This window comes from Cebus imitator, unplaced genomic scaffold (assembly GCF_001604975.1).
Source record: "Cebus imitator isolate Cc_AM_T3 unplaced genomic scaffold, Cebus_imitator-1.0 Scaffold592, whole genome shotgun sequence".
Classification (NCBI taxonomy): Eukaryota; Metazoa; Chordata; class Mammalia; order Primates; family Cebidae; genus Cebus; species Cebus imitator.
Window position 1 is genome coordinate 625,190 of NW_016107907.1, and position 17,707 is coordinate 642,896.

General features: G+C 57.7%; 1 protein-coding gene across 1 annotated transcript in view; it reads left to right on the forward strand.

Annotated features, from left to right (window-relative positions):
- Positions 1 to 17,707, forward strand: part of DIS3L2 (DIS3 like 3'-5' exoribonuclease 2) — a 386,191-nt gene that overhangs the window by 365,010 nt on the left and 3,474 nt on the right. Inside the window, exons 15-17 of the mRNA XM_017516523.2 lie at positions 13,427 to 13,610; positions 14,295 to 14,381; positions 17,202 to 17,383. Coding sequence (XP_017372012.2) covers positions 13,427 to 13,610; positions 14,295 to 14,381; positions 17,202 to 17,383 — 453 coding nt within the window. The remainder of the gene's footprint in view (positions 1 to 13,426; positions 13,611 to 14,294; positions 14,382 to 17,201; positions 17,384 to 17,707) is intronic.

The following is a 17,707-nucleotide window of genomic DNA, read 5'->3' on the forward strand; positions in this document are numbered from 1 at the left end:
TGTTCTGTAAGTCTGTTAATGTTTGTGCTACCTAGAATAAGAAGGAAGGAATCATTCTACAGAGAAGACTTATTCTTCCAGGCACCAACACCTTGTTCCTTAGGTTTATGTCCCGCTCTTTAATGGGGCCTGCTGCACTCTGCAGTGCCATTCGCCTCCACACTAGATGTCCCCACAATGCCGTGTATTTTCACTGATTTCACTGGGGCCCTGCCCCTGTCTGTGTCTCTGCTTTTACAGTCAGGGTCAGTTGTCACTTCTCTGTGGCTTTCCAGAGAAGCCTGTAGCACTCCCTCCGGCCACTCCAAGCATGAGGCCTTGTAGGGGGTGTGGAATCTGTGAGGAGGCCGAGGCAAGCCGTTGGGATTCTGTTCAATGGGAGGAAAGGCTCTGAGTGAGGTGCGAAGGAGGCACTTCTCAGGAGGCACACTTGGGTTCCCGTCCCGCGTGCATCTGCGTTGGCTGCCCACGGGCCCTGTTTCTGCCTGTTTCCTGCTTCTGCTCCATGTTTCAAAGGTGATTAACTGTTAGGTAAGCGCGATGTTGTGCATATTAAAATGAAATGATTGAATTGTTCTTTAGTTTAACAGCCCTCCAGTTTAATCAAAATCTGTTTCCTCTCATTAGTCTTTGGTGTAGATAAAAGAGCAGTTAGGTGGTCACTATCTTTTGTGCAATAAATCTAGGAAACCATTGTTGTGATTTTTCATTGTACCGTTCTGAAGAGGAAGGAACTTTCCATTCCTCTGGGCTTTTGTTGTAGTGAATTTCCCAGCTGTTAGTGTCATCGAACTTAACCCTCCCATCCTTAAAGGCACCATTAGTCTCAGAACCATCAGTACCTTACTGTGTGCTCTGGGAGGCAGGTTATTACCCTTGGCTTCGTGACCCATGAACACTCCTTGCAATGGAAAGGAAATATTTGTAGGTAGAGCGTGGAGAATGTGTGTAAAAGGCTTCACTCGCCCAGGCAGCAAATGCTGAGGAAACAAGCCACTTTTTTATGCTGATACAATTTGGACAGGAGTTAGGGGTAGGGGAGTGAGTGTGTGTTGATCTGATTCCCTGTGCCCAAGAGCAAGGACAGTCACTTCATCCCAGCCCCTGCACAGTGTCGAGAACACAGAGGTGCTCAGCAGATGCTGGACAGATGTCTCCTGGGAGCATGCGGTATTTGCTCTTCTTTCCTCTCATGTTCTCTGTTCCTAACATTCCTCTATTTTGGCAGAGTGGGTAGATGGAAGGTAGGCAGAGTCTCACTCTGTCACCCAGGCTGGAGTACTGGGGCCCAATCTCTGCTCACTGCAATCTCTGCTTCCCAGGTTCAAGCAATTCTCATGCCTCAGCCTCCTAAGTAGCTTGTGATTACAGATGCCCTCCACAACACCCAGCTAATTCTGTATTTTTAGAAATCAGGTTTCACTATGTTGGCCAGGCTGGTCTCGAACTCCTGGCCTCAAGTGATCTGCCCACCTTAGCCTCCCAAAGTCCCATTACAGCAAGCCACCACTCCTGGCCTCTTCTGTTTTTTAATTATACCTCTTCTATTTTTTGTCACCTTAATTCAGTGCAGAAGGTTTTCATAGTAACACTAATAATTAATATGTATGGATAGTTAATAATGTGTCAGAGCTTATAATGTTAAATAAGATAAAGTTTATCTCATTTAATCCTCACTAGAATAACCCTGTGAGGTAGATAGAAGAAGTTAGAGAGGTTAAGTTGCCTGCCTAAGGTTATCCAGGTTGTGCGTGGTTGACGGTGCCCTGCCTTTCCCCCTGACTTTAGCAAGACAAGAATACTGGCAAGTTGCTTCTGCCCTCTGGGCTCTGTTATAAAGTGAAGCTGCCGATCCACAATGGAGAACACACTCCTGCAAGGCCAGGCCTCCACAGAGGCCAGAGGCCGGTGCTGGTCAGAGCACCCATGAAGCTGGGTTCAATCAAGCTGGGGGAATCTTCAGGAAGCCCTTATATTCAGAATTGTGTTCTGCGCCAGTTGGGTCCTTTCCCACCATCAAACTTAGAAAAAGACCCCTAGGAAATTCCTCCAAGTTCAAAGAAGGGCCCTGAGAAGTCTGCCCACATCCCTCATGGGTTGGAGGACCAGTTTTGCCAAGTGTTATCTGGCCCAGTTGTAAACATCATTTGTTTGCTTGTCCAGCAAACATTATTGGACACCTACGAATGCCGGGTACTGCACTAAGCACAAGGATGTGAAAGGCCCAGTTCCTTCCCTGGAAGCCCACAGCCCGCGGAAGACGGGTGTGTAAAGCAGCATGTGCAAGCGGGGTGACAAAGGCCAGCAGGGAGGTGAGCAAAGGATGCAGGGAGTGGCTCTCAGTGTCATGTACACCCCGCATGGGAAGGCCAGTGCAGCAGGGTGCTGGGTACTGTCGCCCTCTGCTTCTCTTGGTTGGAGTGTCAGTGTGGGACCCCGTAGGCCCCAACCCACCCAAGGGGAGGCAAGTGAGCAGGTGACAGCGTGGCGTCAAGGGGCAGTAGCCAGAGGGAAGAGGCCTGGTCAAGCCTGGAGAACTGAGCAGAGCGGAGAGCCGCCTCACCAAGCCTCTGTGTTCCCTCTTGTCACACGTGTTGGAACGAGGGGGAATCTCTAAAGATATGGTTAGAAGGAGAATGGCTCTCCTTCCCACTACCTCTCCACCATCGCTCCCTGAAACTTCAGGAGCATTCCAAATATAACACAGGGCAGGGGGTCTTCCTGTCATGCTCCTTGAGTGCAGCGGCCATGGCCACTCCTTTCTCAGAACTGCCACTCCCAGAGTCTTAGCACCGCTGGCTCTGCACCCATCAGGGAGGTATGGTCTGCTCCTACATGGCTGGCTGGGCCATTCCTGGGCAGATAGTATTGAGTAAGGAGCACCCAGTGTCTGTGTGGTTGCCATGCAGTGGACACACCCTGGACTGCATGCTACATGTAAGCATGTCCTGGTGAAACTAGTGGCCAGTTCTTTCTTGTGTTGCAGATGGCCATTTGACTGTACTTCCACAGCAGCCAAACATGGCACACGAGGAACTGGGCTTGAGCATCACAAAGATTTACTGGTAAATGGACAGGCATAAGCACCATTAACTAGAGAGCACAGTTACTGACTGTCTCGGTGGCTGCACAGCCCAGCAGACCACACAGGGCCCTCGGGGGTGTTGGACAAGGTCTTCTCCCAGGTAGAGGCAACTGGACCGACACAGAGAGCTCTGGGTACTGCAGGCTCTGCCAGGAAGAACAGTTCTCACCCAGGGGAGGCCTGCAAGGAATTTGCAGGTCCTCCCAGGCCAATGTGGCTGCCTGGGTTTAGCCTGACTTACCTGCGAAGAAGCTCCCAGAAGGCCGTTGCTGGTCAGCATCCCAGGTACCAGGAGAGCTTTCTTCGTGCTTCTGTAAATCCTGGCTAAATAGGGCTGTCTTCTGTGCCCCAGGCTGCCCTACAAGATGGGCTTGGCCTGCAGAGTGGTAGCTCAGGGGAAGCAGAACTCTCAGGTGTGGCTTTGGCATGGTCTGGCCTTGCCGTCTGACTTACCATTGACCCGGCTGGCCTGGAAGAACGCAGGGCCTAATTCAGATTGTTCTGGTCTTGGTTCTCAGGTAGAATGAGAGTGGCGTGGGACTGAAGTCATCACACAGGCTGTGTGAGAGCTCTCAGGAGTCTTTGGTTGACTTTGGGTAGGGGTGGGGGTGAAACCCAGCAATCCTATGGTTTTCACCCCACCACTCCACCCTACCCCTTCGTATGGGCAAGGCAGAGAGGGCAGAGCTGGGCCCCAGTGCCACGTGGGATGGGCCTATGAAGATGTCAGGGAAGCCCAGAGTGTTCTGGGGGGCGGGGGACACATTCATTTAAATGACTCTGAACCTAGGTTATAAAACTGTATTGTCAATATTTTTAAAGTCACAGAATGAATGCAGAGCTCTGCCAGACTCAACACACTGTGTTCCAGGGGGTGATAAGATGAGCATTAGTTCAGTGGAAAAACCCAAGACCAGAGGGGTTTTCCTTTAATCTTCTGCATTTCATGTTTATACTGAGGCAGGCAGCCCTTGCAGGAGAGGATTCATTGATCATGTAACCAACAAATGAGGTCCAGTCACATTGCCACCTGTCACCTGTGTTGGATTGAAGTGATAACCATCTACAGGCAGTAAGAATGTATTGAGGCAAATGTAGCATGTCCCATTAGGCCAGCAGAAGCTGTCTTGGGTTCCGCCTGCCAAGTTCATACACCTCTGCTTCAACAGTGATAAGCTGAAGGGAAGTTGCAGGCACCATAACTGCAACCCCTAGTCCTTTATTACTGGGGGGCTGTGCTTTCACCCTCCAAAATCAGTCTTGTTTGGCACTCAGTGTTTTCTGTGGTGCAAACAAGCAAATCATGTCTCTGAAATGCCTCATTTGTTCCCACAAACATTTTACCAGCTCCTCTATGTGCTGCTTAACTCTGGAATACCTAGATGGGCAAGGCCAGGTGTTTCCCACCTTCCTGCCCCATGGCCTGTGGTCTGCAGAGGAAAACTAGCCTCCAGAGAAAGAAAGTCTGGATTCACAGATGAGCTTTGGTTTAGAATCAGCCCACAGGACCATGGAGCCAGGGAGAGGGATGCCTGAGCTGAGTCTGTACAGCCCCAGCGGGAGCTGAGTGGAGAAGGTGGGCTTGGGTGTGGGAGCAGAGGGGGCAGCGTGGAAACCCAGTGTGGCCTAAGAGTCTGGGTGCCTGTCATCCATGAGGAGGCCCCAAGGGATCCCTGGGGGACAGAGGCACTGATCTCCTTGTGGCTGGTAAGGAAGCAGGGCTGAGGCCAGGAATAGGCCAGCAAAATTGTGGGGGCCAGGGAATGTGACGGCCAAGGACCCTCAGAGCACTAGCAGCTAAGAACCCTGGGCCATAGTCAGGCCTTGGTGAGGGACTGACTTGGCGACTTCCTGAGGTTTCTCTGACTGTTCAGAGCTCAACAGGGAAAACATGGGAGATTCATTGCCCAGCTCAGAGCGAGAAAACTCCCTCCTGGAACAGTCTAGAAAGAGGCTTGCATGAGGCCCAGCACCGAGGGGCCATGCTGTCACGTGGGCCAAGGCATCTGAGGGGCAGGGGCCTTCCCCATCTCACCGCTGCTGTGACCCATGACCCACTCTGCCCTGCCCTCCTGACCCAGGGGCCCAGCTCATCTCCGTAGCGGGTGGGAAGAGCCTTAGCAAAGGAGAGGCCACACACGGTGCCTTTAGCAGTGATGGGAAACCAAGAGCAGGAAAAGCATCCGTGCTCAGCCCTGGGCAACTTAGACAGGAAAGGGCCCAGCCTGAGGCAGCCATGAGGAGGCAGCCGTGCCAGGGAGGTGCTGTGAGCCTCAGTGCTGCTGCTGCCCTCCTCATCCAACCGCAGTCGGGGAGAGGCAGAGGCAAAGCGGGGACCTGGAAACAAGGCTTCCAAGGCGGGGACAGTGTCCGGTCCCAGCCCAGCCAGGCGGTGGCTGCAGGGGGCCATGTGTGTTTGCCTGTGCCTATGACCAGCCTCAGGCCCGGAGCCAGGGGGCAGAGTGGAGGAAAGGCTCTGTCCCTGGGAGGTGGCTGGGCAGATGGAGAGCCAGGTTCAGATGGGTGACCCTGGGCTCTGCAGCTGCTGTGACCCTGGCAGAAGGGAGGAGGCGCTCTTGGCAGTTAGGAGCAGGATGATGATAGTGACACAGCTGACCACTGGGGTGCCCAGCCCCTAGGCAGCCGTGTGCTCCCAGGGCGAGCTCTGTGTTGAGTTCCCACTGTCAGCAGAGCCCTTGGCAGGTGCCAGTAAGAAATCCTGCTGCTCCCCCCTCCTCAGAGGGTTCAGAGCAAGCGACGCAGGGTCACCTGAGGACAAAGCACTGGACGGGATGTCAGGGACCCTGGGTCTGGGAGCTTGGGCAAGTCCTGCAAGCTCCCTGAGCTCCCTGTGCTCCTGCCAGACATGAGAACTCTGACTTCTGAGACTTAGGTAGACTAAGAGTAGCGAAGTGCCTGGCAGTCTCCAGATCCAGCCCTGCTGCACCGTGGATGGGACCTCTGTGGTCACTTCTGTGGCCTCCCAGAGACACCATCTCCCTCTGTCACCTCAGGACCAACAATCCCCTCCCTGTACACTGGGTATGGGGGGACAGTGAGGAGTGGATGAGGAATTGAAGAGACCACAGCTGCGCTCTTGTTTCCCTGCAGACTTTAGTGGCTGTGGGGCTGGGGTGGTGGCCCTGCTGCAGGATCTGACCTAGCAGCTGTGGGGGCAGGAGCAGTTTTCAGATGTGGGCACACAGGTTCAAACTTGTAGCAGCAAAGCTACTCGAGGTCCCAGGAAGACCAGGCTCATCTCTCATTTTTGTGGCTGCCTTGGTAACGTCTGTGTGTGAGAGCATGTGTACGTGCAGGAAAGAGAGAGAGGGAGAGAAAGAAAGACCTGTGCGTTCCAGAACACCCTTCTTCCTTAAACACCCAAGTGCCCAAAGCCTAATTGTAAAACCTAAGTAGTTGCCTCCTGAAGTCTGTGATGGCCCAGCTGGCCCCCACTGAGCTCTGTTCTGGCTCCAAGCCTACAGAGCCAGCTTCCACTGCAGGGGCTTGAAAGGGACCCCTGGCTGGGAGCCAGCAGAGCAGCAAACAAAGTTGTTGGGGGCACTGTGGGGACTCCCCCAGGTGGCCAGGGTTCTGTGTGCCCGTGCCACCCTTCCTGGGACCTCGTTTCCAGTTCCTGTTTGGCAGGGACTGTCACTGGAGAGAGGCTTATGTGTCAGCACCATAAAGCAACCAGCAAGCCCTAATGACAACGCTCTGTAAGGCCACACAGTGCAGCCTGGCTCCTGGTTCTGCTCGGGGGCTGGGTCACTGCCAGCCTGCAGGCCTGCCCCTACCTCCGGGAGCGGAGCCTGAACTTGGGGAGGGAACGAGGCTTCTGGGCTGGCTTTACCCTGAAAAGAGCCTTCTGCACTGTCAGCCCGGCCCCAGTTCCAAGTCAGCCCCCTTCTTGCTCCCCACCATAGCCACTGAGCCTCCCTTTGGCAAGGCCTGAGGGCTCAAATGTGGCTGCCTGGCCTCTGGGGATTTCCTTTCTTCTGAGCTGGAAATACAGCAGCTGAATGTGCCTGTCTGCAGCAGGGCCCCGCCCGCTCCCCTATAGAAAGGCCCTGCCGTAGACTGAGCCTTCCAGCCTAGGAAACCTGGCTCTGGCCTCCCCCACAGGCCTGTGATGTCTGGCTCCGGAGGCCTTCACTCTGGGCTTTTCCATGCCTGTGAACTGGGCCCCATTCATTTCCCTGTGGTTTCATGAGAACGTCCAATGCATTCAGGAGGTTGCAGAGTGCACAGGAGGAGAGGGGTCAGCAAGAGGCCCGAGCTGTGACTGGTGGGCCACCCAGTGGCCACAGCACCCTCTGCTGGAGGCTGGCAGCAGGGTGCACGGCCAGCGGTGGATGGGGGTTCATCAGTCAGGCAGCTGCACTTCCTCCGGACCCCCACCCCACCCAGGCCAGGAACTCTGCCTGCGGCTCCCTCTCTCCAGGCCTCCACATTCCCCTCCCAGGCCCCAGCCCTACCCAGCCTGGCCCAGGACAGAGCTGCCACCAAGATCTTTTCCACTTTCCCTCCCCAGCAGCCCGCAGTTCAGTGCGCCGACCCCTGCCTCGCAGGCCCTGCGGTTTCCACACTACACTCAATTTCTGGCCGCTGGGAACACAGCAGGTCCCACGTGAAGGCGCTGCCACCTGCGCCCCATGGGCTGCCCAGCCATGGACAAGGGGCCATGCTCGGGCTCTCAGCTTCCGAGACAGGCCCAGCAGCTGCCTTCACGGCCTCGGCAGAGCCCAGGGCACCGGAGCTTACAGGGAGCATGTGCCCAAGTGTGGAAAATTTGGTCTGCAGAAGAAATGAGGCTGAAACTGGCTGGGAGCAATTCTTGTCAAAGCCACGTTAGCAGTTTTCAGCAAGAGCTAATTGAACAAGCTCTGTGAGTGGTCTCATTCCATTAGCAGGAGCCTCCTACAGTGTGACAAGGGCCCTGGTAGCTGAGGGCAGAAGAGGCTGTTTCTGTCCCACATTTGGCTTTGGCCATTGAAAATGGATGCATTTTCAGCTTTGGGCACCAGCCCTGCCCCTCCACCCCGACATCCACTCATTTCCAAAGCCACTCTCTGAGCGTCCGATGGAGGAAGGGGTGGGTGAGTTTCTCAGCACTTTAGCAGGTGCATGGATCTGAAATGGGACACTTTTGGAGACATGGCCTCCTTGCCAGAGGGTGGCTTTGTGGTGGGGTTGGGGGGGTAGAAGAAACTTCTAGAAGTGTTGTTTTTGCTGTGTTTTTTTGTCCAAGTCCTAGAGTTGGGGCACCCAGGCCAGTCACATCATAGGATGTATAATAATAATGTCTTATTTATTCAAGCCAGGCACTTGTACATTGCTTCCCTGTTTTACAGGGGAACAAATTGAGATTCCATGAGGTTAGGAAATTTGAAATCACACAGCGAGCGGTAGGGCTGGCATTCCATGCAAGCCACTGAGAAGCCCCTCGTCTCTTTTCCTCTCCTGATGGCAGGGCCAGGAGAGGTGAAGGACACCCCCACCCCTACCACCTGCCAGGCAGGACCTTCCTGGCCACAGACGCCCTGGATCCCTGACTGGCAAAACCCAGCCCCAGCCTTTCAGTTGAGCAGAGAAACACTTAGATCTGGTTCCTCGATGGTCAGGGAAGGCAGGCTTCCTCTGAAATGCAGATGGCTTTACCCCTTTCTCATCTCATTACTTCTGAGCCCTGCCAGTGTGAGAGCTGCCTTTACCCACATCATCCTTTAAGAGGCAACAGAAACAGGTCCCACCTGAGCCAGCAGGAATGCGGCACCCAGTGGCTTGCACAGTCCTGATGCTTGCGGGCACCTTCGGGGCTAAGGACACCTTGTCGTAAATGCATGAAGAGCCCACGTTTCATGTATGTTGATGTTGATGCTCTTTCTTTAGAGGGACATTTGTGCACTGTGGAAACCTCTGTCTCCCCCAGTGTTACTCTTGCTATGAGGAGTGTGTACTGTGTGCAGGGGGCTGGTGGCCTTTCCCTGCTGTATGCCACAGCGTGTGAGGGGCTCATTGAGCCTCACACCTGCCCTTCCTTTCCGCTCTTGCCCCAGGGAGGCCCAGACCCAGGGAAGAGGGGTACTGGGAGTGAGTGCCAAGAAGCTGGGGTCCTAGCCCTGCAGCCACTGTCACAGCACGACCCCACCCCAGACCTCCAGAGTCGTGGGGTCCTGGTGGCACAAGCTCCAGAGGCTCAGCCAATACCAGGCCTGGGACCAAGGCCCCATCTCTGAGGCCTTGGCTGGCTGTTCTGGAAGGTGATGCTGGCTGGCAGCCATTCGCAGCCCCTCCAAGAGCAGTTGTGAGGCAGTCCCTGAGCTCCAGCGCCCTGTCCCCAGCAGGGCCCAGTGATCTCATGCCTGTGCCTTGCTGGCACTGGTAGGAGTGGGGTGACACTAGAGCTGGTGCCTATATCAGGGCAGCAATGTCTGAGGCCGAGGCAGGGGCAGGGTGCCCTCCCATCCAGCAGCTCCAGTGCCCACTCTGCCCCCTTTGGGGCTCCAGTGGCCCAGAGTGTGGAGGGGCGTGGCCTGAACACCCAGGACAGCTTTAGGCATTTCAGAGATTTGGCTGCCCTGGCTGTGCACCTAGCACTGCTCCCCAGGAGAGGGAGGGAGGAGGTCGGGGGAGAGGGCCTTGCTGACCATGTCGCTGTCTCAGCCTCCCTCTCGCCCTGGGTTCCAGAAGGAAGGAGCCCCTGGGTTCTAAGCTGGAGCTGCCCCATCCCAGGACCTCTGGGAGGAAGAGGCCGGGCGCCACCTGCTGGCCAACTGGGGAATTGACAGGGTGGGGGACACTGGAGCCTGGGGTCCCTGTGCTGGCCCCAGATGAGAGCCCTGACTCCCACCTAGCCTACCCAACCCGCCCCGCATTGTCCAGCTCAGTTCTCCAACCCGTGGTTTGGGGCCCCATTTGCAATGGTGAATCCTGAACTCAGTGCAACTCTGGCTGCTGGCAGCTGGGCTTGGCCCACACCTTCCTGTCCCCAAACCCACTGGGGACCCACCTTCTAGCTACCCCAGGGTGCCACCACCAGAGCCAGAGGCCAGTCCCATCTTTGCTCACTCCTGCTCAGAGCCTATCTGTTCTCTCCACCCCCATCTGCTATCAGAAGGACTTGAGGGCAGGAAACGCCCCTGCAGCTGTCCTCAAACATCATGGCCAAGGCTGTGCCCGGGAAGCAGACTCCCTGCAGTGTCAGCTCCCTACTCAATGCCCTTGACCTTTGTCTGGGTCCATGCTTGATGTGGCCCAACTGGCTGGGCCAGAGCTCCACAGGCACTGTCCCGATCCCCAGCCTCAAAAGGGAGGGAGGGAGGGAGGGGCCCAGAGCACAAGGGAAGCAGAGACTCAGCCACGGCCCTGGCAAGGTGGGCATCTCCTCCAAAGCCTCAGCAGGCTTCACGTGCAAGGTCAGCAAGAGTGCACTTGTTCTCTTGCTGGAACAGGAGGGCGGGGGTGACTCCTGGGACTGTGCTGGGGTCCAGGGAGGACAGGTAGCGGAGTTGCCAGGGAAGCAGCTTGCCTGAGGTCTGTGGTCATGGCAGAGGCTTCCCCAGCAGCCCCGCCCTCTCCCTGTCCCCTCCCTCCTGTCCTTGTCCTCGTGTTTATTGAAGACCACAAGAGGGGATGTGGAGAGCCCCTACAGGAAGTGAGAGCAGGAGCCTGGCTCAGCCCCAGAGGCCCCCAGACATTGAGTTCCTAAACCCGCAGGGTGGGGCATGGGCATAGGGAGACCCCAGGGTGGCCTGGCACAGCCCTGCTCCTTTACCCTGCCTGCCTGGTGGCCTCCTTAGCTTTCAGCCTCAGTGCAACCCGCTGTGGGGCCATGCTGCCCCCTGCTGGCCACATTGCAAAATGCAGCCCAGGATTGGCTCTGAGGCTACAGGTGTCCCTCTTTCCTGAAGGCTGCCGCTGGGCTGGAGGGAGAAGGGGACGCCAGTGAACAGCCGGGTGCTCCCGCCCAGGGGGATTGTCCGACTGCATGGGGAGAAAGTCCAGAACCGTGCCTGGCACATGGTAATCTTCGTGGAGTGAGGGCAAAAGTATGCGTGTGTGCATCTGAAGCATTTTGGTGCTGATGGCCTGACCAGTATCAGATATTTTTCGAGCAGCGATTTTGATGATTCTTGGGTTCACAATGTCTTATTATGGAATCCAAATGAAAACAGTCTAATGGCACCAGACAGTGATACAGGTGAGCCTAGAACAGTGTTCATGTTAGGGACTGAAGCCTGCTTTTCAGAGGAGGCTTCAAAAGAATTGAGGAACAGAGATTGATGGCAGGGATGAAAATCACAGGGCATGTTGAGGCCATATGGGTGGCAGGTGGGGCAACAGGAGAGCAGCATCTGCATATGAGGGCTTTTGATGAGTTGAACAGGGGGCTTGTCAGTGCAAAACCTGTTTTCTCTGCGTCCATGACAGCTCTGAGCAGGTGCCATTGTGATGCCTGTCCTGCATTTGAGACAGAGCATGGGGAGGGCTCTGTGATTTGTCCAGGATCCCACAGCAAGAATGTTGTGGAGCTGAGATTCAAACTTGGACTTGGGAGGCTTGTCATGTGTTAAGGACTTGAACACAAGGGTTTTCAGCAGGAAGTGATGGGCACAAGCACAGATGAGGGGCTGGGAGGTGGCGTGGCACATTACAGGCATTTGCTGCCACCCAGAGGGCAATGTGGAAGCTCCTCCTTTTACCTGCTAGATGTCCTGTATGGTAGAAGGGGCAGCTGAAGCTTGATCCTTGTGGCCACACGCCCCAGCTGTAACCTGCCTTACTGTGTGCCACGAGCCGGCCCAAAGAAGTCCCTGCAGAGGAGGGGCCGGGGTGCTGGGCTGGCTTCCCTCCTCCCCGGTGGGGCCTACCCTTGGCCCTGTCTGGTGGCATCTGCCCTCCTGAGGCATTTCCCAGCCCTTCTTCCTCTGCAGCTCGGGCTCCCTAGGGAGGCAGATGTGCTCTCAGGACAGCCTGGCAGAGCACAGCCACACGTCTGCCCTGGTAGGCCCACTCTGGGTGGAGGAGGGGCTCTGCATGCTGGTGCTCTCTCTCCCTTTCTGTGGCTGGTTTTCTTTCCACAAGCGTGGCCAGATGACGAGACTCACCCGCAGCACTACCCACATCTCCTGGAAAGGAAGTTCGTGGCAGGGCTCCCGCTATAGCCAGGCCTGCGGGAACTCTCTCCCTGACCTCTCCCACCACAGGGGAAAGCGTGGAGCTGGGCATGAAGCCTGAGGAAAGGCAGGGAGGACAGAGTGCCCCCCCAGGCTGGGCAAGGCTCCGAAAGCCCCATGTCTCCCCGAGGGGAGCAGCTTTCGCCATGAAGAGGGTCCTGGTCACCCAGGCATGAGGACATGCAAGGCTCCTGCTGTTGCGCTCACGTGATCCTCTTGTCCCACCAAAGGTGGGAAAAAGAAGTGCATGGCCTCCTGCCCCAAATTTGGTGGCAGAGACAGTGGTGCTGACCTCAGTGCTGTGTAATACCAGCCCCCCAGCCTTTGCCTGGCTCACCTCCCGCATCACCTATCAGTCCCTGTTCCTTCAGCCTGGGACCTTGGCCTGCTCAGTCCTTTCACTGGGAGCCATGTCCGTTCACAGTGACTGCTGAGTCTAATGACACCCAAGTGCCATGAAGCCAGAGCAGCAGCTCCTAGAAGGGTGACTCTGGGATCTCATCCCACCCCCGGTCCTGCCCCATCCCCTGATTAGGGCTTCCCTCTTGCTGCCTCAGACTCTCCTGTTCACCCTCAGAGACCCTATTGGGAGGCTTCCCTCTGACAAGGCACAGTCCCAAGGGGAGAAGAGAGCCCAGCATTCCCGGGACTTCGGGATCTCCTCGGTCCACTCACCACTGCCATACACCTCAGGGAGCCCTCTGAGCAGGGGCTGGACCGGGGCCCCTGTGCTTCCATGGCCTCGGCGGGCATGGTGCCCTTTTACAGTTGGGGCTGCCTGAGGATTCCAGGCATCCTGCCATTCAGCAGAGATCTTTCCTCAGCATCTTCTCCGGATCAGGCGGGCTGCTGAGCTCTGGGGCTGCCGTGGTGAATTATTTAGTAGACAGGAGCTTCCCTGCTCTCCAGGGTCCCCCTCTATGGGGGAGCCAGCACAGGAGCTGGCCAATCAGAGGAGAAGGCAGTGTAGACTGACTGGTACAGGGGAGACCATGGGGGTGCTGGGCAAGGCACGGACTTGGCTGAACACATGAGATGGCTGGGAGGTCGTCCTTAAGCTGAGACCTGAAGGGTGATACAGCTAGGCGGGCTGCAGTGTGAGAAAGACTGCACAGCTGTCCCCCAATCCCAGGGTCCCTCCCGTCTCACCCATCCTCTGCAGGCTCGTGGAGGAGTTCATGCTCTTGGCCAACATGGCGGTGGCCCACAAGATCCACCGCGCCTTCCCGGAGCAGGCCCTGCTGCGCCGGCACCCCCCGCCCCAGACACGGATGCTTAATGACCTGATGGAATTCTGTGACCAGATGGGGCTGCCCGTGGACTTCAGCTCCGCAGGAGCCCTCAATGTGAGTGCTGGGCAGGGTTCAGGGGAGGCCCCGCTTGGAGGAAAGAAGAGAAAGACCTACAAGGTCGGGGTCTAAGGGCCTCTGCTTCCCCTCAGCATCCCTCCCCTTCAGCCAGGTCTCTCCTGTAGGGGAGGAAGGAGGCCCTGGGAGAAAGGCCCCCTCTGAATCACAGGGGCCCTGACGATGGGTCCTGTCCCCTTACCAGGACTGTGCCAAGACAGATTCCTGGGGGCTTAGCAGAGAGCAGGGGTCCTGTGGCCAGAAAGGGCTGGTCTTTGGCCCAGAGGCTTTCAGTGTGGGGGCTGGAATTGTAGGAATCCAGTGCTCCTTGCCTCGGGTGAAGCTAAGGAGCCCAGGGCCTTGGCTCTGGTCCTGTAGGAGGGAGACTTCTTACCCAGGCCTGACCCTGGTGGGGGCAGGGAGGTGCCCTAGCCCAGAGCTCTGGAGCCCAGTGAGTCTAGGCCAGCCAGCAAGACCTGGAAGGGACAGATCTCAGGCCAGTGTAGGCCACAGGTTGTAGGCAGCTGACCCCTCTCCCCACCCATACCCTCTGAGCAGGGCTGAGCCCCACAGGCAACTCTGCCCCCCGAGAGCTGGGCAGGAGGTGCTCAGCAGACTATGGGGCCCAGAGTCTCTCTCCGAGCTGCCCCACATGTCACACAGGTTTCTGGGATTTGCTTCTAGAAAAGCCTGACCCAAACATTTGGAGATGACAAGTACTCACTGGCCCGGAAGGAGGTGCTCACCAACATGTGCTCCCGGCCCATGCAGGTAAGAAGGGCCCAGCTGCTGTCCCTGCCTGCCCCTGGGAGCACACATGGCCCCAGACCCGTGACCTCCATGTGCAAACACAGCCCACCACCATTCCTGCCCTGCTCTGGGCATGGCTGGGTGGACGGGGGCTGCTCCTCCTCTGCCAGAGGCGGGGACACTCCTGGGGGTGGGAGGGGAGGCCAACCCCAGGCAGCACCTGGGAGGGGCACCCTGAGCCTCTTGAGTTTGAGCCGCTGCCTCCTGCTCGGACTTGCTCAAGGACACTGTGCCCTAGAGCTGAAGGGCTACTGAGACCTCCTGTCAGGCTGGGGTCCTGGAGGAGAGACAGTGTCCCGTGGGGCTTCCTGTACCATGGAACACTCTGCAGCCTCCACCTCAGCATGTGGAGTCCAGCACCAGCTGTCGGCCTCTGGCCATTGTGGGAAAGAAACAGACTTGGCCGTGAGCCTGGGCCTGGGCCTGCGGGGAGGCAGCAGCCTGTGGGGTAGACAGCTGGGCTTGCTCTGGGACACCTGTCACAACCTCTAAGCTTGAGCTTCACCCATGTAGGGCCCGAGCATCCTGGGACCAGGACTCCAGTGGACCTTGGGGTCAGTGGGAGCTGTGGATACTGATGAGTCTGCTCTGGACCCCAGCTCAGCCCAGGGACAGAGACAGGCCATATTTCAGGGGCTGTCACTCAGCAAATTCAGTCTGTTCACAAGAATGGATGGCTTTAGCTGACCTCAGCAGATTTATCTTCTGGCACTTCACCTTGTAATCCAGCAGGACAAGCTCTGCTGGGTTGGAAGCCATCAGGGCCTGCTTGGGCCTGGCCGCCCTGACCTGCCCCCAGTCCCAAGTGTCTTCCCAGCCAAGCACCTGCAGCACCCAGCAGAGAGGGGCTGGGCCGTGCCTGCTGGGCTCTCTCTTTCTACACTCCAGTGGCTCTAGGCCTAGCAGAGAAGGCACAGCAGCCCCTGAGTCCCAGAACTGGCTCTGGCTCTGCCTGCTGGGCCCCCTCCCATGCCCCCGCCTCCGCATCCATCCAACTCCAAGGAGGTATAAGCCAAGCTGGAGCTCCAGGGATTGGAGCCGCTTCTAAGTCAGCCAGCACCTGAAAGGCTGCATTCTCCTGCTTCGCCTTCCAGGGAGCTCGGAGGCACCCTTCCCTGGAAATCCGATGGCAGGGAATCATCAGAAGGTCTCCAGTGCTCCTGTTCCTCAGCCCCGGGAACTGGGGTGGGGACAGGGCGAGGAAGCCGCAGAGAGCACAAAAAGGTGTGAGAGGGCACGCGGTCCCCAGTGAGCTTCCGCATCAGAACACCAGGGCTGTCCCAGGGACTGCTGGGCCTGTGTGAAAGCCATGGTCCCCATCTATCCCACCTGACCCTGAGCACCTCCAGCAGCCAGGAGAGGCCCTTCTCAGCCAGGTCATCTGGGGAACTGCGCCACCGCTGAGAACAAAGCCCAAATGTGTCTGGGCGTAGAGGCTGCGCCCACCTCCCCCGGAGACTTGCCCCAGACTTAACCCAGGGCCCAGCAGGGGCTGGAAGGGAAGCGGAGTTAGGGAGCCGAGCAGGTCACCGCCAGCTGCGCCCTGGATTCCAGGGCCCGTGTGCACAGAGTAACAGGAGCCGGCTGTCTGGCCAAGGCCACAGGAGGGTGTGAGTGCACAACAGCCAGGGAGCAAGGGAGCCAGCAGGACGCACGGGCGTGACCTTGGGCGTGACAAGGAAGAACCGGTTCACTTGCTCCCAGGCAGCAGCACTGGCCGTGGCCCCCAGCCCTGAAAGCTCGGGGACTGCAGGATAAGCAGCTCAAGAGGCTGTGGCCCCAACTGGGCCAGGCTGTGTGCTGGTCCCTAGAGACTCTGGGTGTCTCCTGCCCCAGTCCTGCCTCCTGCCCAGCACAAGGGCCTGTGGAACTCAGACCTCCGTGTCTCAGTCCCAGGAGGGTCAGATGGTTGGGGATGAGAAGGACCGAGGCTGACAGGCTGGAAACTGCCTCCCTTGGCTGCTGTGGAGTACTGGGGGCACAGAGGTGCTGGGGTGAAGCGTGGCTTCAGCTGGGCAGTATCAGTGCCAGAGGTGATGAGGTCGGCCTCAACCAAAGGTGGGCCTGGGCTAGAAAGGAAGCGCCAAGAGCCTGAGACTCGAGTTGCACACGGCAGGGGATGGCATCCTGGGCTTTCTCTCCCACCACCCACTCTGGCCAGATCGGAGGAGGGATTTGGCCTCCTTGAACAAAGACCCACAGGCTCCTCAGCTTCTGCATGTGTCTCCGGCAGACAGTGTCTACAGCCCCGGGTCCGACCAAACCACAGGCTTCCTCCTACTCCTCGTCATCCTCCTCCACCTCCTCCTCCACCTCTGCCTCTTCCTCCCCCTCCTCCTCCACCTCCGCTGCCTCCTCCTCCTCTTCCTACTCCCCCTCCCCCTCCTTTTTTTCTTCTTCTTCCTGGGCCAGAGTAGCAGCCCCAGCCCCCTGCTGGGGAAGGGTAGACCAGAAACTGTGGGTTCCTGGTAGTGCCTGTCCAGGCCATTCTCAGTACTGCCATCTTGAGGGCACCTGGGAGGCCCAGGCAGGCCACATTTGTCTTCTGGAGAGGAGCATGGGCACCCTTGGGCTCTGCCCAGCCAGCCTCCTGGCCTCCCTTTGGGTCCCCTTCTGCAGCAAGGGCCCTAGCCCTGGTCCTCCCTGGCTTCACTCAGCAGCCGGCAGCCCCTGTGCACACATCACTGCTGATGGCGAGACTGTGGGTGGTACAGGCCCTCCGGGTCTGGCCAGGCAGCTCTGGGCTGACCAGGCTCTAACCTGCCTTGCCCCGCCCCACAGATGGCACTGTACTTCTGCTCCGGGCTGCTGCAGGACCCGGCTCAGTTCCGGCACTACGCACTCAACGTGCCCCTCTACACACACTTCACCTCGCCCATTCGCCGCTTTGCTGACGTCCTGGTGCACCGCCTCCTGGCTGCCGCACTAGGTGAGGGGTGTGATCGGGGCCCGGGCAGGCCTGGGCCAGCTTAGGGCTGCCCACCCCAACAGCGGGTGCTCAGTGGCCCAAGACCACTCTGCCGTGACTTCAGAGGTCCTGCTTTTGGGTGACCAAAGCGCAGGCGGCCTGGCCTGGAAACTCTTCCTACGGGCCAGTGCTGCCCTCCCCACAGCCAGCTGTGGACACAGCTGGGAGGAGGGTGCTGACCTTGGAGGGCCGCTTTCTCCTGCCCTGGATGCTAAGGGCCTAATCTGACGCCTGGGGCAGAGCACTATGCAGCCCATCCCCCTGCCTTAGCACTTCCCAGCCCCCAGGCTCCCACCCTCATGCCCCACCCATGACCCCG